This window comes from Psammomys obesus, unplaced genomic scaffold, assembly GCF_907164565.1.
Source record: "Psammomys obesus unplaced genomic scaffold, mPsaObe1.curated_primary_1811, whole genome shotgun sequence".
NCBI classification, from domain to species: domain Eukaryota; kingdom Metazoa; phylum Chordata; class Mammalia; order Rodentia; family Muridae; genus Psammomys; species Psammomys obesus.
The window spans coordinates 16,476,272-16,503,854 of record NW_026591086.1 but is presented as its reverse complement, the minus strand read 5'-3'; the positions used below and the strand labels follow the sequence as shown (position 1 = coordinate 16,503,854).

The window sequence follows — 27,583 nt, the reverse complement described above, 5'->3', positions numbered from 1 at the left end:
CTTAAAGAGAATTGCTCCATTTTCAGCCTTCATCTCCTCCCACCCACTCGCTGTTATTTATTATTTTATGCGCACATTTCTTGAATAGCTAATACGTGCTTTCAATTCAGAGTTTAAAACACTGCAGAATATGCACAGCGAATCCTTGTCCTTCCAGCAGTGTCCCAAGCCCCACACTCTCCCCAGAGGCAGTCCCCGAGTCCAGCGCCTTCCTTAATCTCCATAGATCATGTGCGTATATGTTTATTGGAATCTTTATACAAACAATGGCAGCTATAGATATTTTCTACCCTTGGGGTTTTATTCATTTAAAATGTTTTAGAGGTTGTCCTGTGTCAGGATAGCCAAATCTGCCTCATTCTTCCAGACAGCTGCCAAGATCTCCCTGTGAGGTCATGCCCTCAGCCCTCTTCCCTGGACACCGAAGCTCTCTCCGTCCTTTGTTCTAACAAGCACGCTGCCGAGAGCATCCTCACGCGTGTGCGCTTTCTCACCCTTCCGGGCGCCTTTTACAGAGTAAAATCCGCAGAAGGAAGTTGCATTCTACATTTGGAAATCGAATTGCTCTCCACAGAAGTCAAACCATCTCATCAGCCCACAGCAAGCCCTGGGAAGGCCTCGTTTCCCCTCGGACTATGCAAGAGACTTTTTAAAACAACTTTTTACTTTTGCTAGTTTGAAAGTATACTTTTTTTTTTTAAATTTCACACGCATTTAATTCTTTACCTTCTCCTTCCCCTTCAAATTTCTCCTGTACCCCCAAATCCCCCTCTCGAGCTAATGTTCTCTATAATTTTATAGCTACGTATGCACGTGTGTCTGGATTCTAGAACCTGTGGCTAGAGAGTTCCTAGACCCTTAATTCCATTTTGCTAAACTGATATAATACCCGACTGTCTTCTGAATGTGTATCCTCATCTTCAGATCAGAGCAGCTCTCAGCCCTTATCAAAGAAGCCTCATTTCGAAGCAGGCAGAGGCTATTACAGAGCGCCACAGGGAGTCAAGGTACAGAGGATAAGGGACAGTAGGGAGCACAGCCCCAAGGAGGACCATCTATAGTACAAGCCCTGCCCCTGGTGTTCAGAGAACATCTCGGAAGAAGAGGTGGAAAGATTGTAAGAGCCAGAGGCCGGGAAGGACCGCTGGAGAGTGGTGTCTTCTGAAATGGTGTCTACTTACCTGCATGAGACTACACCGGACAACCTTCCACAAGCCCTAACTCTTGTTAAAAAGCTGTGGAAGGGCAGTGTCTGCTGGGGATGGGAGACTCAGTTTGCTCCATGGACAATCTTCCTGCTATGCTGTCCATGCCCAAATAGTCATCCCTACCCTCAAAAATGTGTGGGAACACCAAAGGCACTTTCAGTCTGCATGGGTTTTTATGGATATACTAAAGCACTCTCATTTTTCAGCCTTTGGAGTTTCTCCCTCTGTTCCTATCTTGGGCCTGGTTGGAGATGGTCTTTGATGGATCCTGGGACCACGCTAAATTAGAAAAAAATCAATTCCTTGACTGTGATATTAGTGGCACATATTTTTAGTCACTGAGTAACCTTCTATAATACACATTATATGCCCAATAAAACAAATGCACCTACTGTGCTATTTGTTTCCCCTGCCTTCTGATGGCAAAAATCCAAAGCCTTTGTTGGCCCTCATGCTCTTCAGCACCCAGCTCTGTTGGTCCATGCTGTGAACAATCTCTTTCAACTACATGCAGTCTGGATTAAGGCTCGCCTCCTGCTTCTCTGTCCTGTCTCTTTGGCCTCCCTGGAACTCCTGAGACAGAATCCTTGGAAAGGCCATCTGCTCACCCTCGCTCAGCAAAGACAAGGAAAAGCCCAGCTGGGTCACACTGGGCCCTGTCCTGCACCATTAATGGGATGTGCAGACGACTGTTTTACACGCATCTATAGGGTGTGCAGACAAGGGCATCACACCCGTCTAGAGGGTGTGTAGACAAAGGAGTTACACACATCTTGGAGATGTACAAAGGTTTTTACACACATCTGGGGCGTGTCCAGACAAAGCGGCGTATGCTGCTCACCAGACTCTTTTTGCCTCGCAGCAAACTTCACAGTCTAAAAATCGCCCCGCGCAGCTCTCCCCCACTGGGCTTCTGCTACTCTCGAAGTCCTGGTAAGTCTGAAACTGTGAGCCGAGGCTCATCCAGGGTTGCCTATCTCTGCTAGGGGCAGTCTCTCTCATCCCTTTCTTCCCTTGCAGCCCCACACCCCTGCTCTCAGCAGCAGCTCCACAGAAGCATGCCTTTCTTGACCCTTTTCTTGCTGTTTTTCAAGACAGGGTTTCTCTGTGTAGCCTTGGCTGGCCTTTCTTGATCCTTAAACACTCCCCTGCTGCAGTCCTTGGCACACCCATGCTCAGGAAACTTCATTCCCTCCCAGGCACCAGCCCTGGGTCAGTCCTCAGCAGAGAATTCTGAAACAGCTAAGCTCCCTAGTGTGGCTTGGGGTACCCTGGCTCCAGATGAGGTACCACGACAGAAGAGTCCTTCTTCAAATGTGAGGAGAAAAAAAAAGGGCGGGAGGTGTTCCCCGGTGGAACGCATTCTCAGGACCACACAAACCAAGAGCATTGCCCAACACCTGTGATCGGAGAACTCCAGAGGCGGTGGCAGGAGAATTCCAAGTTTAAGGTCATCCTCAGGTACATATGGAGTTCTGGGTCATCCTGAGCTACATGACTGTCAACGACGACAGAAAAGTAAAATGTCTTCTCTGTTCACGTAATGGCGCTGTTTACTTACGTATGTTCGTACGACTTGTACAAGCATCTCGTTTCTTCCTTTGGCTGCGTCCCATCAGCGTTTGGGAGAAGGGTTTCCTACCGTTTCTGTTTAATTGTTACCGACTTAACTGTAGGTGTTTTTTATTCCCGTCTCCCCATTTCCTCTGCTCCAGGCCCCTTCTGCTTGGGTTTCACTGTTGCTGCAACTTACACCCCTCCCCCTAGAGAATCCAGTGGCAGAAGGCCATCTCTGAGAGTCTGCCCCACGCTCTAGTTCCAAGAGAGTCCAGCCGTGTCCCCCCGCCCCCGAAGCCCCCGACCCAGTGGAAAGGTGTCCTAACATGCACTTAGGCCAGGGTGGCCGGAGACTCAGAATCCCTTGCACACTCAGAGTTAGTTGTCTGGGCTTCGGACTGGGGACAGTGAGGAGAGGGCACATCTGAGAGAGCAGGACAAGCCGAGTAGGCTGCTCGGGGTGGAGGGAGAAGGGAGGGGAGAGGTGCGGTGCTGGAAGGGGTGGGGACAGGAGGGCTGGCCAGGGCAGGAAGCTGCCGCGGCTACCGCTGTGGGTGCAGGGGCATTCCTTGTTGAGACAGCACAACAGAGGACCCCCCCCCCCCCCGAAGTCGCTTGCTTCTCCACCTTGGGCCATGGCAGAAAACTCGGACAAAGTTCCTATCACCATGGTAGGGCCCGACGACACCGAGTTTTGCAGTCCCCCGGTGAGTACCTCCTGAGTCCCCAGTCCTGGTGTGGAGCAGATCCGGGCGCAGGGACCCCGGCTGCGTGTGGGTGCCATATCCACTTCTGGGATCAGGGGCCTGTGCCATTGAATGCGTGGTGGCGAGGGAATCAAAAGAGGGTGCCCGGTGTGGGGGTGGAGCGGCAGGGCAAACAGGACCCACCGCGGGTGTGGAGGGACCCTCAGAGGGTGCCGGTCTGCGGGGCTGGGGCCCTGCCTGGGGGAACAGTCTGCCATGGTCCGTCCACGCCCCGGGAGGCAGCCATGTGCGTGTGCCCGGGCCAAGGCTTTCTACTCCAGTCCTCGGGGGTCCCGCGAGCGTGGGTGGTGCGGCGACCCGACCCTCTCCCGCTCCGCAGGCGTACGCCACCGTGACCGTGAAGCCCTCCGGCCCTACACGGCTGCTCAAGGTCGGAGCCGTGGTCCTCATTTCTGGCGCCGTGCTGCTGCTCTTCGGGGCCATCGGGGCCTTCTACTTCTGGAAGGGGAACGACCATCACGTAAGTTCGAGGAGCGTGGCTCCAGGGGCCGTGCGCCCGGAGCTGGGACGCAAGGGCCGCCAGGACCCCCTAGGTGGAGCCAGAGCGCGCCAGAGCGCCGCGGGGCGCAACTTGCAGCTTCCTTTGGTCCCCTGGGTCCTCTTGGGACGCCTCCCGTCGTGGACACAGGGCACAGAGGAGACAAACCCAGGGTCTCTGGGACGAAAACAGGAAGGGAGAATGTTCGAGGACGCCCTGAACACTACGGGAGAAGCCGTTCTCTGCCATCTCTGCCTAAGGCAGAAGCCGCCCAGGCAGTTGGGAGACAGTGGGTAGGGCAAGCGGCCTCTCTGAAATTCTCATCCAGAGAGAAAGAAAGCAAAGTAAATGATCCTGAAGGCCCGTCCCGGCTGAGAAAAGCTATAAATTGTTAAAAGGCAAGGGTAGAAAGAATATTGAGACCCGAGGCAGGGGCTAAATCTTTATCTATCAGGTTTTCGTGTGTGCGACCTTCTCTGTGTTAAAACAGAAAGTCAGACTTCCTTGGAGGTGACAAATCTCTTTTAAGACTCGGTCTGGTCACCTGTGATTTAATGGCAAATGTCTCGCTAACCACTCTCCTACTCATTTATATTAAGGCTGGGTAGACTCTCAAGGAGTATAAAAACGGCTTCTGTCTGAACTGGGCAGAATTCCAGCGTGCTCTCTAAATACCTGACTGTGTCCACCTATGTAAAAGGGGCCATTTTATCTTGATGACCATTGCCACGCCAGGCGTAAGCTTATTTCAACTAATGGAAAAGAATTCCATCTCCAGGGTGCACACAAAGGGCTCTTTCTTAATCACTGTCCTCCGAGCCTCGCTGACTGCTGCTGTTTCCTCCTCTTCCCATGAAATTCAAAGCATGAACGAATTCCAGTACTTAGAGAAAATGGTGCTGAAAGCAATTCAACCATTTTACACATCACATCTTCTGCAGTCACTGCATAATTTGTATTTTTAACTCAAATGCCTAATGTAGATAAGCATGCCATTTAGCACTGAGTCTGTTTTAGAGAGACTATATCAAATTTACAAGCATCAATTTGTAAGATCAGAATTGCGCTGTATTTTGTGCGGATTTGAAAAGTGCCTTAATGTATTTGTGTTTTAAATATAGATGCTGGGCCAGATGCTCATACATGAAAGCAGGGAATTTGAACATGAGAATGTTTTCAATGTCTTCATCCCCATTAGGAGCAGGGTTGAGATCGGCACCCTTTTGGGAAATTTGATGGTGTTAGAATGTAAATATCTTTTAGGTAACAAAATCTCAATAATGGAAGTCACTTGGAAACAAAATTAACTTTGCTTTTTAAGGTTGTTTGTTTGTTTGTTTTTTGGTAAATATTTTGGCCATGAAATGCATGAAAGCAATGCTATTTGGCATTTAATTATTCAAGATAAACATGGCTGGCCGACAAGCTTCTTGGAGAGAGTGAGCCATCACACTGAAGAAGCGGGCTCCCTTTCCTTATAGCTTTCATTTTACTGTAAGACGTTTGGTTGTCTGGTTCAAGAGCGCAGGATTAAATTCTAAGAATACAGAGGAATAGTGAATCACATTTTTATTGTCAACAATCAAAGTTATTGCTATTTCCTACGCGGACAGAAGGATGAAGAAAATCATGGCAGTTCTTTTTTTTTTTTTTTCTGGAAAAAATTGTCTAATGCCGTTCCATATTATTTAAGTCTGGAAAACAAATCACAAAATTTGAAGTAGAGTACATTTGGCACTGCCTATGCGGTGCACATGCACAGGCTTGGGTCTGCTTTCTTCGAATAGAAATCTAAATAACCCAAAGACTGCACAGTCAAAAAGGATAAGTCTCTATCAAGCAGAAGCAATCATCAAACTAATGGACACTCCATCCTCTGGAGAGTTTCCTGTGCTTTCTGCATCAGTTTACAAAGGAGAGCCGGCTAGGAAGCCCTTGCCCCTCCCTTTCATATGGCTCAATCCCCAACCACAGGTATGATGAAATTTAGCTGGAGGGCTACCAAGCACGGAGTACTAATAATGAGGGGATCACTGACTGCGCTCAAATATTGAGGCCATTTTTCATCCACATTATTGTAAATGGAACAAGGCACTGAAATATGGGAAATTCCCATCAGTGCCAGATAACTGACAACTCTACCCCTTCAGTGAGGGAGGAGACAATTGCTTGGGGCCCTTTTCTTAGATTAATTTTTCCAGACATTTTCCCAAACAATATGTAATTAATCTTATAGAACCAAGGCCTTATTAAAAACTCATTAGCAAATATCCTTGGCTGTAAAAGGCACCATATTGAGCAGAATTTTGGCAAATAATAAACTTCATTGTACTAGGCGAGAAATGGCCTGAGGTGCCAACAGCTCCCCGGGCTTAGAGCAGTTAATGTAATCGCTGCTCCAACAACTCAGCTTCCTGCCCTGCTTAGGGCCCAGAACTTTAGAAAGCACAGACTGCCTTCTACCCTCCCCATCACTTCAAGAGGGCACAGGCATTTCCTGTAGCCACCATGGTGAGCATGCAGGTGAGGCCAACTCTGTATTTAAGGTATGGAAGCTGTGGCTAAGGAGCCTTTGCTGACGAAAAAAGTGGAAGTGATGGAAAGAGAAATTTGGACTGGAAGGGTCAAAGCCAGCCTGGCTACATAATATGATAAACCCAAGACCACCTTGGGCTGCATATTGAGACAGAGAGAGGGAGAAGAGGGAGAGAGGGAGAAAAGGAGAGGAAAGGAAGGAAGGAGGGGGTGGAGGAGAGGGAGGGAGGAAGAAGAAGGAACTAACCAAAAAAGAATTTCTAAATGGTTAACTTCTTTGATGTTGCACTGCTTTAGTTTGTTGTCACCTGAGAGGAGGACAATGGTGCCAGCGAGAACCCCATGCCAGGTTCCTCTGACAGTCATGACTAACCCGTGTGTACAATGGTTGCTCTTAGCTCCTGGGGCAGAGCAGAGCCCTCTTTCTCAGCTGGGCTGTAGAAAGGCCTGGCTCCACCAAAAACAAAAAGCAAAACTCCAGGCTTCCCTAACTAGGCTGCTTCTAGGGGAGAAGGTGAAACAGGCTGTTGGGCTCCGCCCTATCGCTGCTAAGTCAGAATCCTACAGGTTGCCCTGAGGTCAGGGTGGCAGCATAGGGAACTGGAGGTGTCTGAGTTCCCGGAAGGAGGCAAGTGGGGCCAGGATTCGAGGTGGTGCTGACATTTCTTCTCTTACCAGACAAAGACGGGAAGAAGAGTGGGAGTGACAAAGCCATTTCCACATCTCTGATGATAAAGTAGTGCTCTACGGATCTAGTAATAACGAGCTTTCTTCAAGTAATGATCCAGTAACAACAGCTACGTTGTTTACTAGTGTTTATCCATGCAGTCGTCACTCTTCGTAATGAGGGAGAAAAATCAGACTTGAATAAAATCACAGCTATTTGCAGTTCTGACTGGCCGACCCGGCACAAGGTGGAAACTCTTTCATCCATTCTCCGTCTTTTGCCTTTGAAGACTTGCACATATGTATTTGTGCATGAGCGTGCATACACGTTATATGTCAGATGGATAGTAACTAGATAATGGACAGTTAATGGAGACAGGTAGATAGAGAGCAAAAGTCCAAGGAAGGAAGGAAGGAAGGAAGGAAGGAAGGAAGGAAGGAAGGAAGAAGAAAGACGAGCCCCACCACATACAGAAAGATCTGGCAGGACAGCAGCTGGGTGGGAGCAGTGTATAAATTATTTTAAGCTATTGTAGTGATAAGCTGTCCCAACCAAGAAAGCCCTTTGGAGCATGTAATTTAGCGATACAATTTTGGTTTTTTTTGTTTTCAGAGATAGTTTCTCTAGGTAGCCCTGAATATCCTGGAGTTTGCTATGTACATCAGGCTGGTCTTGAGCTCATAAGAATCTGCCTGCCTCTGCCTTCCAAGTGCTGTTTTGTAAAAGACATAACCCAGTCCTGTCTGCAGTCCTTGCCATATGCTACTCTTCATATCTAATCTTAACCAATGAACTTTAAAAATCAATCTTCAAACAAAGATGCCATTTTTTTTTTTCAGCAAAAACCTTTCCATCTCTCTGTGGTTGGTTCTCAGTCCAGCTGCAAACAGAATTAAACTTTAGAAAACCAAAGATGGATGCTCAACTCCTAACTGCACAGGCTTTGGCTTAATTGGTCCAGAAATGGTGACTTCTGATGTATAGCCAAGATCTGGTCTTTGAGCTATTTAAATAGCTATCAATACCACCAAAGATTTTACTTAGAATGTATTTTAAAACAAATCAGACTGGGGAGATGGCTCATTTGGAAAAGTGCTTGCCATGCAAACTTGAGAAACTGAATTTGATTTCCCAGAACCACAGTGTAATCCTGTCACTGGGGAGGCCAAGACAGGCTTGCTGGCCAGCCAGTCTAGTTGAATTGGTCAGTTCCAAGTTCAGTGAGACAACATGTCTCAAAAAAGTAAGGTGGTTAGTGATTAAGGAAGACACCTGACATTACTATCTGGCTTACACACACACACACACACACACATGCACACGCACACACACACAGGGGGCATGCATTTATCCATGTGCACAAATACATGCATCCTCATACACACACACAAGAAATCGTTGTAGTAAGTGACTGGTGTATGAACAGAGTCCTCAAATGTATTGCAGTTAATGGTGTCTTCATGTATTTGTGAAAAGATGACCCTTCTCACACATTTTGGGCTTAAAGATAAGCCCCAAATTGCTGGGAGAGTGCATCAATGACTCTTATGCTCACTTCTAGATTTACAATGTCCATTACACCATGAGTATCAACGGGAAATTACAAGATGGCTCAATGGAAATAGATGCTGCGAATAACTTGGAGACCTTTAAAATGGGAAGCGGGGCTGAAGAAGCGATTGAAGTGAATGATTTCCAGAACGTAAGTACATTTTACGAATTTAGAGAGTCTGACAGGTGAGCCCTGGCTTTTCCGGTTGGAGGAGAAGCAGCAGCTCTCAAGTCCACACCATGGTGCCTGTTCTTCACAGCAGCTTCGGTGCCACCAACCCATCTGTATTGTGTAGCTGCTGCTCCTTTAGGAAGGGCCTGGTCTTGCCCTCCATGTTCTCAAGAGGAAAGACAAACATGGGAGAATACACAAAACAACAAAACCCTTTTGGGTGCAGTAGGCCCCACTGTTAGGGAGGATGACACAGGAGGACATCACTCAAGCCCAGGAGTTTGAAACAGCCTGGGCGATATGAGAGTCCCATCTCTAAGCAAGAAAAAGGGGGGATTTAAAAAGGAAACAAATAAGGCAAGACAAAACAGTTCATGCCCTTGGAGAACTGTTTGAAAAGTGAATTTATTTCTAGAAAATAAAAGATACATGAACTTGGAAGTCAAAACAAAGTTTTTTTTTTTTTTATGGGAAAACATAATGTCATTGACAAGAACAGAGTCTTCTTGGAACTGCACAAAGTTCTCAAGAAGGACTCATGAAAACTAAGTCACTCCAAGTGATCTTCTAGAACTTGGCATACAAAATGCTCAAATAATCTTCAAAGACAGTAAGGGCAAAACTTTGGATTTCTAAAGAACCAAGACATTTTAATGACTAGATAGTTTGTCAACAACAATGAGTTCTACTTCCACATTTTTCTAATTTCCATTTAATCCAGAAAATAAGGATGGATGAATTCCTATTAACAGTCCAGGTTTTTCTGGCATGGCCTATTAGAAAAGAAACATTTGAGTCCCCTTTTTGTTTTGACCGAAATATAATTTACAGGCAATTTGAGACATTGGACTGTTCACTGATGCTTCAGTGTGCATCTGCTAACAGAATTGTCACTCAGGCTGACAAAATCTCATTCTCTTATGTTCTGTGATGAGGAAGAAGCATCAGTATTTGCTAAATCTGCAGACGAAGGAGGTGAAGCTTCATAATGAAGGAGGGCTCTTGAAAATAATGTCTCTTCTGATAGTTTATTGGTCTACAAACATCTCATCAACCCATCTTTCTCTTATTGATGAGACAAACGAAAGAAGCTTTTCATTTACACCAAAGCACTCCTCTTGTGGGAACCAAAACACGCTTCCCAGGCCTTTGTGAATTCCCAGCAGATGCTAGCGTTAGTGCTCTGAGCTGCTGAGCCTCGACGCTGACAAGGCCTGGCTGTGTCCATAGAGGGCCCTGCCCCGGGGACAGGCTCTGCAGCTCTGCGTGCACCCAGCTGCACTTTGTTTGGTTACCACACTGCAAATGGTTCTGGTCTGTGCACAAGTATAATTTCTCTGGACCTATTAAATGCTTTTACTGCAAAACCCAGGACAGGAAAAAACATTTTTTTTTTCTCTGCACTACTCAATATAAACCCATAAAATGCGGCTCCACCACACGCATCATTCAGTCTAGAGCAAAATGGAATACCTATGCTGTGCCACAATGCCAAAATATGCAAAGAGGGCTGTGAGGATGAATTATAAAAGGCCCCTCACTCTGAAGAGGTCGATGTGTCAAGGACATTCTCTGAAAATATTTTAATCCCAAACCTATATATCTGTTTTATAATCCTTTGGTTCTTTCTAATAATGGTATTGATTGTGTTTTGTTCTCATAGACCAACAGGACCACAAATATTTTATAAACTGATCAATTCTCTTTGATAGCTTCTACATTTCTCTAAGTCAAAACTGGTGAGTGGAACATTTTTTTGATGGATAGTGCCTGTTATGGGTTTAAACAAGCCTGGACTTCTGAAAAGTCATGAATCAGCCTCTGTGGTCATCTCCTATTACTTTTGCCTCTATTTTAAAACATCAGTCAAACAAAGGAAGTGTTGATTGAGGTTCACTGTATGCGGGGATGGTGTTAAGCACAAGGGATTCAAGATGACTGACATTTATCCTTCAAGGACCTTCTGGTCCAGTCGAGGAGAAAGACGTACACACAGAAATGTCTTAGGTCAGCCCAGAAATGTGGCATGATGAGCTATGGGCAGAGGGAGCATGGTCCACAGGCAAAGGCATCCCTGCCAATTAGAGGCTTTGCACAGGCCTGGCAGAGGTGAAGACACAGTAATTGAATAACGTCCTGAGGAATGATTTGTGGTGCTGGGAACTGAAGCAAGGGCCTTTCTCATGCTAGACTGGCACTCTGCCACTGAGCTATAGCCCCAGCCCTTTTGAGAAATGCCTTGAACTTTAACAGGGTGGGCTGGGAAGGATACTACGAAAGGATTAGCAGTCTGCCTCCCAATGTGGTCAGCTCGGTCAAGGATGGGAATGGAGATCGATGGAGGTTCGGGTGGGGCTAGATCGTGAACAGTTCCGAACCGTGAATTGATACCCAGGACCCCAGTTTTTTAACAGAGCTCAACAGAGAACAGACGCTTTAAGAGAGAGGAGCATTGAAAAAAAAAGTGCTCTAAACTTTGTTCCCTGAGACAAAAGCAAAACAAAACAAAAACAAAAAACAAGACAGGGTTGATTCACAGTGCGTGATTTATATTTTAAAAGATTACGCCCTGACAAGCATCCATGCTATTGGCTAAAGCCAAGTTCCTCAGACCTGAAACCATATTTTAGTTTTAAAAAAGGCCATGAGTAGAAACTAAGAATAGACAGTAGCAGTAAGTGAGTATGAGTATTCTGGGTTTTCAGAAAACAATTCTTTTAATATGTGGATATTTGAAATTTGTGATTTAAAAGCTGGAGGGGGAAAAATACAGCATAACGGTAGGCTATTGATTTCAAAAATCAATATAACCCTCAACTGTAATATAAAGGAACAGTAAAATGAAGGTAATTTGTTGTGAAATATGGATTTCATATGTACATGCTCAGCCAGACACATTAGCTGACGTTAATAAAGTGAAGTACATGCACTGGTCATTCAAGGACTTTTCAGTGCCACGCCTGCAAATCAGATGGTCACACGTGTGCTTTGACACCTAAATGTTATGAATCTTTCTCAAGCAGTAGGGCTCAGTATTGAGCTCTGGATAGACATGGCTATGCATGCCTGCCATTCCGGAACTTGAGAAACTGAAATGGGATTGTGAGTTTGAGACAAGCCTGAGAGTCTGTCTGGAAAATAAAACAAAAACTAATTTATTTCCACTTCTAAGCAACTGTTTACAGGAACCTCACTGTGCTGTGAGCTATGCCCAGTCACTTTCATATGTAAAATGAAAAGGGCCTTCTGTGCCAGGAGAAACACCTACAAACAGCTTCGTTTTCGAGGGCCCAAGACAGTTGGTTCTATGGGAATCCAGGACTTTAGGGGACCCACCAAGGCCAGACTACCCCAATCTTTATATCAGACTCTCCCAAAGATTTCTGAAATGCCTGTTGGTGGGGAGCAAGACATCCTTCTCTCCTTGAAGCCCTCCCTTAGGAAGCACAGCCAGAGTGATTATCATGTGGCTCTTTTGATGAATAAGTGTTAGCTTTTTTATTTTTTGTTCTTTTTTTTTTTTTTTTTAATCTTCACTTGTTGCCTTTGTTAGCAAATCTCCTCATTATCACTGGCTTCCAGGGCCCTGCATGCTTGCTAACACAGGCGGTCTGCTTGACTTTCTTGTACTTCTCCATATGTTTAATCTCTTACTATATCTGTCCACTTGTAAATCTGCAGCTAGGCAGGATGGCTACGTGTGAATTTCTTTCCACTGGTCCCACCCTGTGGGCTGTCAGCAACCCGTGCGGTGTGTGCACCGTCAGAAGTAACTCAGCGCTAGGCCCACTTTCAGTGTCTCTCCGGGTGTGCTGGAATGATGTATGGTTTCCTCCCAACACATCTCATATTCAGAGAGCATGTGCATTTGAAGCTAGAAAACATACCACATAGGTTAAAAACAAAAAAAAAAACAAAAAACCTTCTCTCATTTTTTAGGCTGCAAGTCCTAGGTTTCCGTGCAGAGCAGGAGCAGCAGAACTTTGGGAAATAGCATAGCAGACACCAGATACCTCAAGCTGTATTCTTTGAGGTAGCAGCAAGGCAGTCTTTGAGGGCTTGCTGCAAATATAAACTTCGGACACACTGAATCAGAAAACCTCCCCTGGGCTTGAGACCCAACCCTCTGGGTTTTGTCCCAGTGACTCTGGTACAAACAGATGCTTATGAGCCCCAGGTACAGGAGAAACTCGAGCTAAAAGACTGTTACAATCATTTGAAAAACTACTCTGAACAAGTTTCCTTTGCCCTAAACTGCTGGGCCTCAATTCTAGCTGTCCGTCATTGACATCTGGTAGGTTAAGAATACTCGGAGACTGAGCCCCACATTACAGTGCAATAAGACTCTCTTGGGACAGCCCAGCAGCTAGGTTCTGTTTTTAGGTTGCTTTAGCTTGTTTATTTTGACAAGATCTCATATACCCTAGGCTGGCCTACATGCTCAACTATATAACCAAGGATGACCTTGAACTTTTAACCCTCCTGCCTCCACCTCCCCAGTGCTGTACTGCCAAGCCCGTTTTTGCCCACTATGTTCTTAAAATCTCTCCAGGGGACTTTGGTGCCCAAAGTAGACCTCTGTAGTCAGACATGCCTCTGGCCTGTGCAGGAGCTGGGTCAGGAGAAACAAGATAACAGGGCTTTTAATGGATGTATGATCAAGAAGACCTCAAGGCAAAGAATGGGCCATACAGGAAGACTCATCTTCCCTCCTTTATTCCAAGTCAGCCTCCGTAGTTTTCAGGTCCTGAGTGTGACTATGGTTGGCCCCTGTGATTCTCCTCCAGCATGACTTCATTGGAGGTCAACTTCATTCTCCATTTAAGAATCCCGAGCCTGCAGCACTGGATTTGTGCTTTCCTTCCCCCACTCATTAGCACTGACTCAAACAGGTTCATCCTTGTCCTATACTGACCTCAACATGACAGGTGGCCATCAAGGATCAGACATGTGGTGGAATCTACACTATTAAGTATACATTTTATGACCTTTAAGAATATTCAGATGCCTCTAATTCATCATGAGCAGACATCAGCAGAGTCAAAGCAATCGCTCTCACGTCCTCTGCAGGTGAAAGCAGTGCCCAGCCATCAACTCGAAAGGAGCTCGGTGCCGATGCGTCCCTTAAGGCTGGTCCCCAGCCAGGAGGAGACAGTGTTTATATCTCAGAGGGGACAAAACAAAACTCTAAGTCCTTGGGTAAGGGTTATCTCCTGGTGCTGTGTAAAGCTTTCCTGTTTACATCAGACTCAGCAACTTGGGAAAGCTCAGAATTAAGGGAATTCATTAATTTGACCAGCATCTCATGAGAAGCTTTGCAGGATCACAGATGCGCACACGCACATGCGCACACCGGATGCTAAGCTCAAGAAGTTTACAACTGAGAGCCGTAGATCAAGTGCCAATGCGCACACCGGATGCTAAGCTCAAGAAGTTTACAACTGAGAGCCGTAGATCAAGTGCCAAATGAAAGACGAAGCTTTGGAACAGTCAGAGACCAAGAACGCACCCAGGCCACAAGCTCAGAAAAGGCTGCGTGGATGGAGGGGCAGTTCATCCCAGCTTCGGGATGGATGGATGGAGTAAACTTGAAGCAGGTGGCCCACATAGCACCCCCTCACAGCCACGCCTCCTGAGGGCGCTCTCTGAAGCACCCTCCTCTGCCTCTCCTAGCCTTTTCATCAGGCTTATTTTTCTCTACAACTCTTCTTTCTACCGCAATTTATAGTTTCTTCTTATTGGAGAACAACGCTAAAGGTAAATTCCATGAGAGTCAGGATTTCATCTTGTGAGTTTATCCCTATACCCAACAGCTGGGATGGTTGGCGTGTAAGACGCATAATGAACCGAGTCAATAAGTGATGGACGGATATGCTTTTATCTCATAGGGTATCACCGGGATCCGATTTGCTGGAGGAGAGAAGTGCTACATCAAAGCACAGGTGAAGGCTCGCGTCCCTGAGGTGGGCACTGTGACCAAGCAGAGCATCTCCGAACTGGTGGGTATCACCACACGTGACAGGCGGACACTGAAGACACCATCTTTTTCCTGGGCAGGTTCATGACTACAACCTACCTTTTATTTCTTCTCTGCCAGAAGAATGTAGCTGTCCTGCTGGCTCCAGGCGATCTTTCTGCTGTGGTGCAGCATAGTTAAAGGTTGGGGAGAGCCATGTTTTAAGGTGCCTTAGGTGTGACAGCTCAGTGAGTAAAGGCACTTGCTGCCAAGTGTTAATCCTAAAACTCAAGAGAGAGAAAAAAAAAAACAGTTCCACAATTTTGAGCCAAATTTGAAGCAAGCTTTAATTAAATAGTGGCCACGTTGATGGACTCTGGTCAGGTCCATTCCTGCCTCCCAGGGAATGACCACAAGTCACATTTTGCATAGGCTTAAAAAAGGCAAAACCCACAATTCACTGCATTTCCCATCAGGTCCAATCCGGTCCAAGCTTACATCGTGATGTATTATTTCCTTCCTACAGACCTCCCTCCTATATCCACATCTGGTACAAAGAAACTTGTTTAGGAAAGCAAAAACAGTGGCTTGGGCAAGCAGGGCTTACAGGTTAACTTTGTCTCTTACACAAGCCTGACAGCTTGAGCTGGATCCTGGAACCCACGTGGTAGAAAAAAGAAACCAGCTCCCTCAAGTAGTTTTCCAACTGCCACTGTGTGCTATGGTCATACCCCCCCCCCCGAGTGTGTGCATGCACAGACACATGCACACACACTCACATACATTCAAGTGCACACACACAAATAAATAACCATAAAAAATGTTGAGGTGCATTAGGGCCTTGGCATATAGATGGCCCTTATTTATCCAATGTTAAATGCTATCAAATCAATGGCTAGAATTTCAAAATAAATAAATGTTAAAGTCCACAAGGGAAAATCTTCATTAAAGGGACTTTAAGAAGCCCCCTGGCCTCAGCCCCACAAAATGTAGGAATCCTTCCCAATATTCTGCATAGCTGGTCATGCAGCCTCTTCCAGAAAGCTGGGGCAGAGCACTCTCTCATGGGTGTTTTGTCCAGCCCTGAGCTGAGATACTCTCCTGCAGTTCTCCCCTTATGTCCAAGTCAGCTTAATGAAGCTGGACACACCCTGTGGGTTGTTTTTCTAAGCAAGAAAATTGAATCAAAGGTCTTGCTAGCAGGGCCTAAGCTATATCCCTGTTTTTTTTTTTTTTTTTTTTTTACACACAGGCTCTCACTAAGTCACTCAGTGTCGAGGTTAGCCATGAAAGCTTAGGATAGGATAGAACTCACTACATAACCCGGGCTGACCTCAAACTCTCTACATATTCTAGAAAGCACACTCCTCCCATTGGTTATGAGTAGCTTGCCTGGTGTTTTGTTGGTTTTGTGTCACTGGCACTTGAACTTAAGGCCTCACACATACTAGGTAACCACTCCACAAGATACACACACACCAGTCCTGGACGCAGTTAATAATAATGCTTCCCATCCTACACCTTTAGGGCCTACAGAGTAGTCACACCCAAGACTGTCTTTCTGAGCTGAGGCGGGGTGGTAGGAGGAAGGCACACTTGGGCACCATGAAAACATCCAAACCCCAGCTCTGCCACCTGCTGCAAATGTGGCTATAACTCTTTGGGCCTCAGTTTTGTCATCTTCAAACTGTTGCGTACACACTGTGTGCATGGCCTTAGAACCTTAGAACCAACCAGAAGGAGAATGGGAAGACTGCTGCTCATAATTGCTAATTTTATTATGATCATCTCTGAGCCTTCAGTATCCCAGAGAGGGAAGTGAATGGAGTTCAGATCCCTCAGGGCCACAAAGGGAAAAGGTGCCTGGAAACCACCTAATTGTTTGTTCCCATGGGAGCAGCAGCAGGTGATGTCAAAACAGAACAAAACATAAACTACAGACAAACCTGTGGCCTTTGAAAGAGGGCTGGGATGTCCCCTGTCACATCTTGTGTACAGCCAGGTACCACAGTGTTCTCACTGTGAGATGGCAGCCGAACCTCCACTCTCCATTCATTCTCCCTGTGAGCTGTGCTGCTCAGAGTCAAAGGCCATGTGCTCAGTAAGAACTCACAAATGGCAGCCTAAAAATGGGTGGGAACTTGATAAGCCAGGCAGTGGGGGCATGTGCCTTTAATCCCAGGACTCAGGAGGCAGACGCAAGTTTGAGGCCAACCTGATCTACAAATCTAATTCCAGGACAACCAGGGCTAGACAGAGAAACCCTTGGTAAAAAAAAAATTGATAAATACATGGAAGTGTAGGGATGAGTATCACAACTACATAATGTTAATAGTTGAATTTTGAAAGTCTTTTAGCCAAATATTTTGGGTTCCCTCAATTTCAGATAATAGTACTTGAAAGTAATTATTCAGCTGTGATAATTTTTTGTATTTTAATTTTTGCACTTGCTTCTTAGATGAAAGTAGATTGTCTCAAATTTTTTTTGTCACTTACAGCCTGCATGGTGGATCCTATGATAGATAAAAATAAATCTGGGAAGTGCAGTTGGGTAAATCAGCCATGTTTGTAGCCCACATGCTCTAAGACGGACAGCACTCCTGGTTCACAGAACGCATCTGCGTGGAGCATCCCACCACCCCCATCTCCACACTCTTCAGGCTATGACGGGGCAAATTTATGTGCCACTTGCTCTCATAAATTTTTCAGCAGTTTTGAATAACTTTAAAAGGCTCCTGTGCTCAAAGAGCATTCATTTCCTAGTTGGAGCCATTTAATTTGAGGTAAATAACTGGATTACCTGAGTGTTAACTTCCTCCAATAACTTCAAGTTGCTTAATGCAGCCCTATGCCTGAGGGAGAAAACACAAGTGAAGTGCTGCTTTTACCTCAAGTGAGGAGAAAATATTTTAATTTCTCCAACCTACTGCAAAGTAATAAATACATGAAAGGAACAACCTGGCAAAAATAAATTTGTCTCCTGGGTTATCAAGCAGTCCTCAGCATCTCGCCGTAGAAGGAAATCTGAGGCTTAGCTTTGAAATCTCAGTGGCGCGCTTGATGTGAGGAACATCTGAGATGTTTTGCTATAGCTGGGAACCGGAGAAATGGTTTATGTTAAATAATACTTTGAACTGGAGACATTAAAGAACCAATCACTTGCTTTTTCCATTGTTGTTTGGAAGCTGCAGAACAAAACCCCCAAAAGATTTTCACTTCAAATGAAGGGTTCCTCTATCCTTTATAGGATTTCAGACTTTGTTCAATTGCTTTTCCTCAAAAACATCTTTGATCAAAAACATCAGATTAACCTAAATCTCAAAGTTGGTATCAAGCAATTTTCACTTCGACTCTAAACACGTCTATTCACACATTACAGCTGTCAGGAAGCAGGGTGTTGGGAGGTGTGCTGACTACTGGGAGAGCTAGACACTGGACCCTTAAAATGTGCACGCATAGTAGGTGCGCACACAGAATTGTCCCTGAGTTTGCACAAAGCAAAATAATCCTTCTGTAGTCTGACTCAACAAGCAGCACGCTCCACCGTCCTCTGCTCACATGCATTTTCTTTTTACAGGAAGGCAAGATCATGCCAGTCAAATACGAAGAAAACTCTCTCATCTGGGTGGCCATGGACCAGCCCGTGAAGGACGACAGCTTCTTGAGTTCTAAAATCCTTGAACTCTGTGGCAACCTGCCTATTTTCTGGCTTAAACCTATGTACCCAAAAGGTACGGTTTTACATAATAGTTTCCTGTATAACAGAGCTTGGAATGCTCCCTGTCACTATGGCTCTTGGGAGCCTCCTCCGCCTGAGCATGGGACCAAAAAAAAAAAAAAAAAAAAGGGGGCAACCTGGAACAATTGTTGGCTGAGTGTTGGTAACAGGCATGAGAGATAAAAGAAAAATGATGGGGTGGGGATGAGGGAATGGGGATGGGGCTGAAGGGGTGGGGTGGACTTGCAGTGTGGAAAGAAGCACAACGGGGTTCACAGGAGGCAAGGCAGGAAGACAGAGCACCTCTGTATACCTGCCGCTTTTATTTATGACACCCTTGCTTCTTCCTGCTCTGCCCCTTAATCTCAGCTGTTTGCACCTTCCAATTTTACATTTCTTTATTCTCAGAGTATAGCATCAGGGGACTAAGAAGCTGTCATGCTGCTGCTGCTTTATTATATTCGAACCTAGAATTATGGGACAGCCAAAAGCTGCTGTGGGTATAGGCTGAGATTCTTCAAGTTCAAGGCTTGAGCATCTGCTTCAAACCCAAAGAAAATAAGCGCAGGGTCCCCATGGCGTCAGGCTGAAGCACACCTTTGGGCATTTCTGGGTGACAAAGGGCAGGTGAGCCCAGCGGGCCTTACTTTCTCTCATCCCCGAAGGGCCTCACACTTCATTTCTACCATGGTCAACACACTGGTTTCCCCAAGGCCTACTTTGCAGCTGTGGCTCAGGCGGAGGGGGAGACCATTCTCCTTGCACATATGAGATAGGCTGTTTTCAGAAAGGTTTTATTCAATAGTAGAAGACAGCAATGAGGGAATGGGAAAATGCAGGCATTGAACCCATTACGCTTGGTAGGGCACTGTTTAAAGAAGAAAGAACCATATACCTTAAAAAAAAACAAACAAAAACAGCTCCGTGGATGGAGGGTGGTGATGGTTATATAGCCGTGCTGGTGAATGTGCTTAATGCCCTGAGCTATACAGCTAAAACCCACTAAAGTGAGCCGGGGCTGGTAGCACTGTTGTTAACCCTGGCACTAGCAAGGCTGAGGCAGGATCCTCAGTTGGAGGCTATCCTCAGCTACACAGTGAGGGCAGCCTGTGCTATATGATACCCTGACCCTTGCTATGCTTGCTTTACCACAATCAGAACAATACCCTACCAGGCATAGAAAGTATAGATTTCTGATTCTACTATGATTGACTAACTGACTGTTCACAAGTGTCACCTTGCTCCAAAAGTGTGGAGAAGATGGCTACTCAAAGCCCACATCAAGTAGTGCCACGTCACACCCGTCAGAGGGTAGAGAAAGACCCTGAGGCCACAGGCAAGGCTCAGTAAGAAACAATGGCCCAAGACTGTAGAGCTAAAGCAAGACCACAGAGTGCACTCGCTGCATTCCTGCCATCTCTGTCCATGTACCTCAATCCCATGGCCACAGCCCGCTCGCCAGTCCCCACTACTGTGATCTAGTTGGGACTTTTTGCTTTCTACCACCCAGAAATATCATGTTCTCCATTCAAGGACTAGAGTCTACCCACTACCACGTACAGCTCTTCATGATCTCAGGATAAGCCTCAGAACTACTTTGCGTTCACTCACTCATTTACAAAGTGTAATTTACAGACTTACATTTATGAAGGCCTATCCTGCGCCATGTCACCTGTTCTAGGTATGAGATGCATCAGGGACCACAACAGAAAGCAATCTATACTCTCAAAGAGTTTCATGTTGCAGGGCCGGAAAGACAGCTCAGTGGATAAGGATCGTGGTGAGTACCAGGTCCCAGTAAGAAACCAATATTTAAGAAAATGCAAAAACAAACAAACAAACAAAAAGGTTGATGGCTCCTGAAGAACAAGGTTAACCTCTGACCTACACACATGCGAAAATATGTAGACTGTGTAGTAACAGGAGATGCTAAGCAAAATACACTGCAAGCGACAGGGAGTGAAAATGGAGTCTGGACAAATGGCAGTACCAAGATGAACGAACGACACCACCCCTAGAAACAAGCTTATTCCCCTTGTCTAAGATGCCCCTTTGACCCTTCTAGCATAAACACATGATAGGATCTTTCACACTCAGTCAGTACAATATCTACACAAGATTTACTGAAGGTGAAGGCTGGAGGTAGAGAGCAGAGTACTTGCCTGGTTTGATACCCAGCACCATAAAAAATAGACATTACAATGGAGACTTTATATAAAAATGCCTCAGATTAGCGAAGGACTAAGTAAATATTCACATGTACATAAGAATATCATAGGCATTAAAATGAGCTTCCCCCAGTCTGTGATAAGTGCAGTTGTACTTTATGATAAAATGAAGAAATTAAATCTCTCCCCTGGGATGCCCACCTCCTGTCTGGTTCTAGTAAGTCTTGCAGCCCGAACGCTGTTGATGACAACAGATCAGCATCACACTGATGGATAATCAAAGGTGGATGGTGGGCGGACACAGAGCAGAGATGGACAGCCAATGTCCTAGAGCAACACACTTTGTCCTCATTTATTCTTTACCAACAACTGCCGACACAACTACTCATAGACCCAAGATCCAGAAAGAAAGATACTAAGATGAAGAGGGACTAATTTGCCTGAGGTTCTTCAACTAGCTGAGGACATGTGAGCTGAATTCAAGTCTGCTTGGTGTTTCTCCCATCAAGCTAGCTACGGCTTCAAAGCACACCTAACTTCTCCAAAATAACAAATCATAGGAATGCTACCAAACATTTGTATGCTTATTACATGCCAAGACCCTTAGATATGGTTTTCTTTAGCCCTACTATTACTCTATGAATGAGGTACTATCTCCATTTTAAACAAAGAAATTAGGGCTCAGAGAGACTACAGTAAATGCTACGTGGACCTTTCCTCTGTTACTCACCTGTCAGCTGCACTGCAGGATATGTGCCGAGATGCTTAACCGGAGCGCTGGGTTGGAAGCAAGGGTTCTCGTCTAGTCCTTGCTGTCATTCAGTCTGTGATCTTGGCCAGCACCTTGATGTCTGCACCTTGCTGCCCTGATACATAAAAGCATCTGATTTTTTTTTTATCCCATGGGATTTGTTTTTGAAGAATTAACCTAGACAATGTCTCATGAAAATGTACAGCTTTATATCTATGTAATTGAGTATATATATTCAATTAGGATTACATAAGGCTGTGGGTTATAGCATACTTGACCAGCATGATTTCAGTGCTCAGGCTGTTTTGTATACTTATAACCCAAAGTCAGTAGATACAAGGTTTCTGGCATTGTGGCCACTCCATGACACCAGAAGTCTCCTTTTAGCTTACCATTTTGCTCTCTGTAGCATCTACCTTATCATCCTTGTGCTTATTTATCAGTTCCCAATTCTAGATAGCCCAGCTACACCCAGGAAAAACACACAAAAACAACTTTCTGTCCTCTTTTATCAAAAAAGCAAAAGCTTTCCCACACACAACGCTAACCTATTCTGCTTATATCTTAGACTTAGAAATAGCTTGCTGGCTGCTCCTCGCTGCAAAGAATGCAGAGAAAATGGGTAATGTTTTATTTTCCCCTATAGTGAAGTAAGGAAAAGAAAAAGGGCTTGTAATAAAAGCCTGTCAAACAACCACCAGTGTCTGCTCCAATCGGTGTTATAAGGCTGAATGAGAAGCCAGTGTCTGGCTCATACTGCAGCTGTCACTCTAGGACGCAGGTCTGGCTGCCTTAATTGTTCATGTAAAAGAATAATTAATAGCAACTTTTGCAGAAACCCAGAGAGAGAGAAGAGAAGTAGTGAGAAACATTCTTTCTACCACGAGGAGACCACAGAGTGAATCTCGAGGCAACCCAGGCCCTAGAAGACAGAATAATGAGACCAGGCCCAGTGTTCAGGACGACGCAGAACCTTTCAACCCGGACAACCCTTACCACGTGCGTACCAGTGTTTTCATGCCATGGCCAGACAAATACATTACATGTGATGCTGAAAGGGCATTTCTAAGTGGGGCTTCATGCAAGCATAGACATTCTCATGTATTTGGTGCAAATTCAAAGTTGTTTCCTGTGCCTTTTTTTGGGGGGAGAGGGTGCAGGGGGGAGGGTGTTGTTCGTTTTTATTTGGTTTTATTTTTTTGGTCTGAAGGAAAATCCATGAAAATAAACACTACCAGGAATCTGATCATTTAAGTGTTCCCAAAAGTGTGCCCTCAAGGCAACACACAGAATGAAAGTATTCTCTTTCCCTGCTTACATCCATTCCGTTCATCCACTCCACACACATTTGTGGATTTCCTGATCTTTCTCAGGCCCTGTGCCCAGAGAGTCGACTCCTACTTCTGCCCTCAGGGCTCTCAGTCCAGACAGGGGATAGACTTACACTGTAAAATACTCTAAGCTGAAGTGCTGAAAACTGGGGCTTGTAAGAAGGGCACTAACGGATTAAAACCCCAAATCTTTTAAGAGATATTATTTCCCATTACTATACTTAGCAGAGAACAAAAATAGAATATTTATATGTGTAGCTAGTTTTAAAACTAAGTATAAGCACACTTTTAAAAAATAGAATTAAAATATACAGTGAAATTGAGCTTCCAAAACCTTCTACCCCAGACATCTTCCCTACAACAGCTTATTAATGACTATTTGTTCAAATTCTTTGCAGGAGTACACACAGAGAAAAGCACACCCTTTCAGTACAAAAATTCCCTTCTGTCTTTCAAGTAGAATATAGTATTTTGAGAAGTCCTCTGTCCCTTTTTATATTGTACCACCCTCAGTTAATGGCTTTTATCTAGTTAGGAGCATTCTAACAAAGAAACAGGTATGTGCTAAAACTTAACTCATTTGGCTGTAGTGGGCTAAAAGCCGCTCCCTCTCATTCACTACTGCTAATGCTGTTGTAGAACACCTCTGCATGAGATCTTAGCGTAGAGACACTATGAGGGAACTATGTTGCTGGCATAAATACCAAAGCATAGTTCTGACACATAAAGTAGATAGCAGTTGTGGATATTGCTGGAGCTCTCCAAACTGTTTTCCAAGAGACACACCATCTATGTGTCTGTAGAAGGTAATGGAAGGTCCCAGTTCCTACCAGACTTTCCTGGACACATGGCACGGCAGGGACTACTGAATCCAAGCATCTTGCTTGCTAAGTATAGACCCTACCACTGGCTCCGCTCCCAGTCCTATTACACCTTTGCCACTCTCTTGGGTATATAAATTATATCTTCTGCCTATTTATCTTGCCTGTCTTTAATTATATGTAAGGTTGAACATCTTTTTACACACCAAATCACTGGTTCTCAATCCATGGGTCAAGATCCCTTTGGAGCTGAATGACCTGTTCACAGGGGTCACCTAAGACAATTGGGAAACAAAGATATTTACATGATAATTCACAAGAGTAGCACAATTACAGTCATGAAGTAGCAATGGAAATAATTTTATGATTGGGGTCACCACAACACAAAGAACTGTATTAAAGGGCCTCAGCATTAGGAAGGTTGAGACCTGCTGCACTAAATCCTTTGTGTATTCTCTCCCTGCCCTAACAGTTTATTCAGTCCTACACTGCTTCACATATTACAAACATATTTCTAGTTTATCATTTTAGACTAATGTATTTTAGAAGGATTTAGAGCAAAAGGCATTCTCTAAATAACCCAAGGCTTATCAGAAAATTCAGAACACCATAGTACTTTATTCCCTAAGCTCTGAAAATAACAGAAAGTATAATCTGAATAGGCAAACAAAATTTAATATCGTCTATTCCCCAGGTAGCCAGGTAGATGGATTTGTTCCTGGTCTAAAGCTATCAGGCCTTTTCCAGAAGGGCAGGGTGTGACTCTGCCCTGGCTACTGATTTGAGTAATCCACATCCCTTGACAAATTCCCAACCACAACTACGTCAACTTCCTCCTTTATCACATGCTGAGTTTTAAGCAAAAATATTTCAAGCATTTTCCCCAAGATCTGACCTTCATATGCTCCTCTAAGGAAAAATCCTAGAGCAACAGCTTGAGATTTCCTCCCAATTTCGTTAATCCTAATGAGCCTCCCTATGAGGAAACACCTCCATTACCACCTCCACCCCCGCACCCCCAGAGGTCTACGATTAATCAGGGGCTGTCTGAGCTGTCTAAATGAGCCTATTTCAGGAGGGAAAGCGGAAAGTGGTCCGCAGAACTGACAAATGGTCTGAGGGAACCAAATAGGCATTCTGCAAACAGTACCTGAACGGATACCTCAGACAGTGCTTTAGGAATTGCTCACTCTCTTTAGGAATTGCTCACTCTCTTAGGTGTGACAATGGCAGTGAAGTTGTGTAAAAACTATTCATTCCTTTTAGAAGTACTTCTTCTACTTAGGATTGAAATGTCACGATGCCTTCAACCTTCCTTAAATTCATATCAGAACCCTCTTTACAGTACTTCAAAAAAAAAAAAAAAAAAAAAAGCAAGTAAACTTGATAACAGGTTAGCAGCTGTCAAAATAAGCAAGTGTACTGATGTTCCATAAAGCTTTTCCCACTTTCAAGAAAATTTTAACTTTCCTCAAATTGACTAGACTTTAAGCAACAAACCAATTCACAGGATAGAGCCAGCTACCTCCAGGATGGATAATTAAATAAAGAATTTAAATAGAGAATTTAAAAATAAGGATTTTGCTGAGTGTGGTACTTATACTATAGCCCAGACATTCAAAAGGTTGAAGCAAGGATTGCTCCAAGATCAAGGCCAACCTGGACTACAGACTAAGTTCAAGGCTAACCTGGGAGAATGTGAGATCCTGTATCACCCCATGTTCCCAAGTAAAGAGGAACAAGGGCTTCTTGCCAATATAGTCAATGCATATTTAAAAACATATAGAAACCTGACCTGTAGATCCTTGAAAGGATTAACCAGATATAAAATTGAGCAAAAGGCAAGTCCCTTCCAGTATTGTGATCTAACAATGACAGGGGAGTTTTATTTCCATATGACCATGTTTGGAAACACTGAAGGCCTCTTTTTCCCCATGTGCTCTTGCTGATATACAGGCAGGAGGAAGTAAATGGCCCAACAGTGTTCTGGGAGCAGTGGGGAGTGGAATTAAAATATAGCCTGGCAGCAGGGTGTGGTGGCACACACCTGTAATCCTAGCACTTGAGAAGGCAGGGGCAAGCAGGTCTCTTTGAGTTCAAAGCTAGCTGGTCTACTAAAGCAAGCCCAGGACAGCCAAGGCAAGGCTATACAGAGAAATCCTGTCTTGAAAAACCAAAAACCAACCCCCTCAAAAAAGAAAGGAAAAAAAAATAAGAAAGAGAAAAGAAAGAAAAAAAAAAAGAAAGAAAGAAAGAAAGAAAGAAATTTAGCCTGGCCCCAGATCACTGAGTTTAAAATGTGCACTCAGAAACCACTGGCCACTGCCTTAAACTTAAACTTAGCAGTTAGAATAATCCTTTTGATTATGCTTCCCTTTTGTGTTATTTAAAACAAAATGAGCCACTACTGAGTGGTAACCATGGCTTTTTACAGGCACGGAGGAACTTCCGGATATCATTAAAATATGGTACAACTTTCTGCTGGTGACAGGTTAAGTAGGCAAAGGTTCCTTGATGTCAGAAGGAATTCTGAGGGGTGTCAGGTTACAAGTTTAAAAACTTACAACTGATTGTGGTGATTTCTTGGGAACTCATTTTAAAATAACATGCATGATGTAACCTTAGTAGAAGGAAGAAAATAAAAAATTGTCTTTCATTACACAGCAGCAGGAAGGAGAAAGCATGACATTCGACCCTAGACTGGACCATGAAGGCATCTGCTGTATAGAGTGCAGGCGGAGCTACACCCACTGCCAGAAGATCTGCGAGCCACTGGGAGGCTACTATCCATGGCCTTACAATTACCAAGGATGCCGTTCAGCCTGCAGAGTTGTCATGCCATGTAGCTGGTGGGTTGCCCGCATCTTGGGCATGGTGTAAAACCATTTCATCTACCAGGTACTGTCAATCATGAATTAACTTTAGAGTTGACAACCAAAGAAGTGTAAAGCATGTTCAGGCCAAGGGACCACAAAGTATTTTATATCAACCTGAATGATGCTATCGCAAGTGCTGCAACAGAACCTCTCTACTGTGTGTGCAAATGTACTGAGAGGGTAGTTTAAATCTACAATTATTATCCCGTTACTCTTTGCTTTGCTGATAAAGCCCACTGCAAGTCTTTAAGAGCTACTTTTGAAATAAACATAAAAAGTTATTTACAATTTGTCCCAGATCTGTCATATACTTGAATTCCTTTTAATCAAATCATGACTGAAATCATCCCAGTGGTTCTATTGTTTATATGAAGTTCAAACATTCTTAACCTTCATTGTACTGTTATTTTCAGTCATGCAAATATGCCCAGAATTCTGAGGTGGGGCCGAGAGAAAGAAAAAGAAATAAAAAAGGAAAAAAAGAAAAAAAAATGAACTCAAATAAAAAGGGGAAAGGGGCGTATAGAATGGAACTCACTTAAAAGCAAACATTGGAACCTTCAATGGGTACCTCATCTGGAATTATTACCTATAGTTGCCACTGGCAAGTGATTAACGAGAGGCAAAACTATGTTAAAAGCCACCTTCCAAGCTGGGTGGTGGTGGTGCACAACTTTGATCACAGCACTCAGGAGGCAGAAGTGCAGGCAGCTCTGAGTTCAAGGCCAGCCTGGTCTACAGAGTTCCAGGACAGTCAAAGCTGCATAGAGAAATGTCATCTTGAAAAAAAAAAAAGGAAAAAAAGCAAAGAAAGAACAAATGAACATCACCCTCCAGAAAGGAAGCAATAAGATAAAGAACAACACACAAGAGGGTAAATGAGACACATGGGAAGAACTCGGCAACATTCTGAAAGCACGTCTTCACACTCCTGTCTATCTGTTTTCAATGAGCAGCCAGAGTAAGCAGTGCCATGGTTTTACCACTGTAGAACAGATCAGGCGGCCACTGTAGTCCAATTACCAGG

At 44.5% G+C, this 27,583-nt stretch overlaps 1 protein-coding gene across 2 annotated transcripts; it reads left to right on the top strand.

Annotated features, from left to right (window-relative positions):
* Positions 1-3,386: 3,386 nt before the first annotated feature.
* Positions 3,387-26,844, top strand: Cnmd (chondromodulin). Of its 2 annotated transcripts, none has more exons than XM_055609829.1 (7): positions 3,387-3,472; positions 3,852-3,992; positions 8,774-8,914; positions 14,824-14,934; positions 18,469-18,622; positions 22,364-22,527; positions 26,348-26,844. In XM_055609829.1, exons 1-7 carry the CDS (start codon positions 3,401-3,403, stop codon positions 26,558-26,560), a joined length of 996 nt encoding a protein of 331 aa, XP_055465804.1. In that variant the 5' UTR covers positions 3,387-3,400; the 3' UTR covers positions 26,561-26,844. The 2 variants fall into 2 exon arrangements, with proteins under 2 accessions (XP_055465804.1, XP_055465803.1); XM_055609828.1 differs by having other exon boundaries at positions 26,345-26,844.
* The last annotated feature ends 739 nt before the right edge of the window (positions 26,845-27,583 follow it).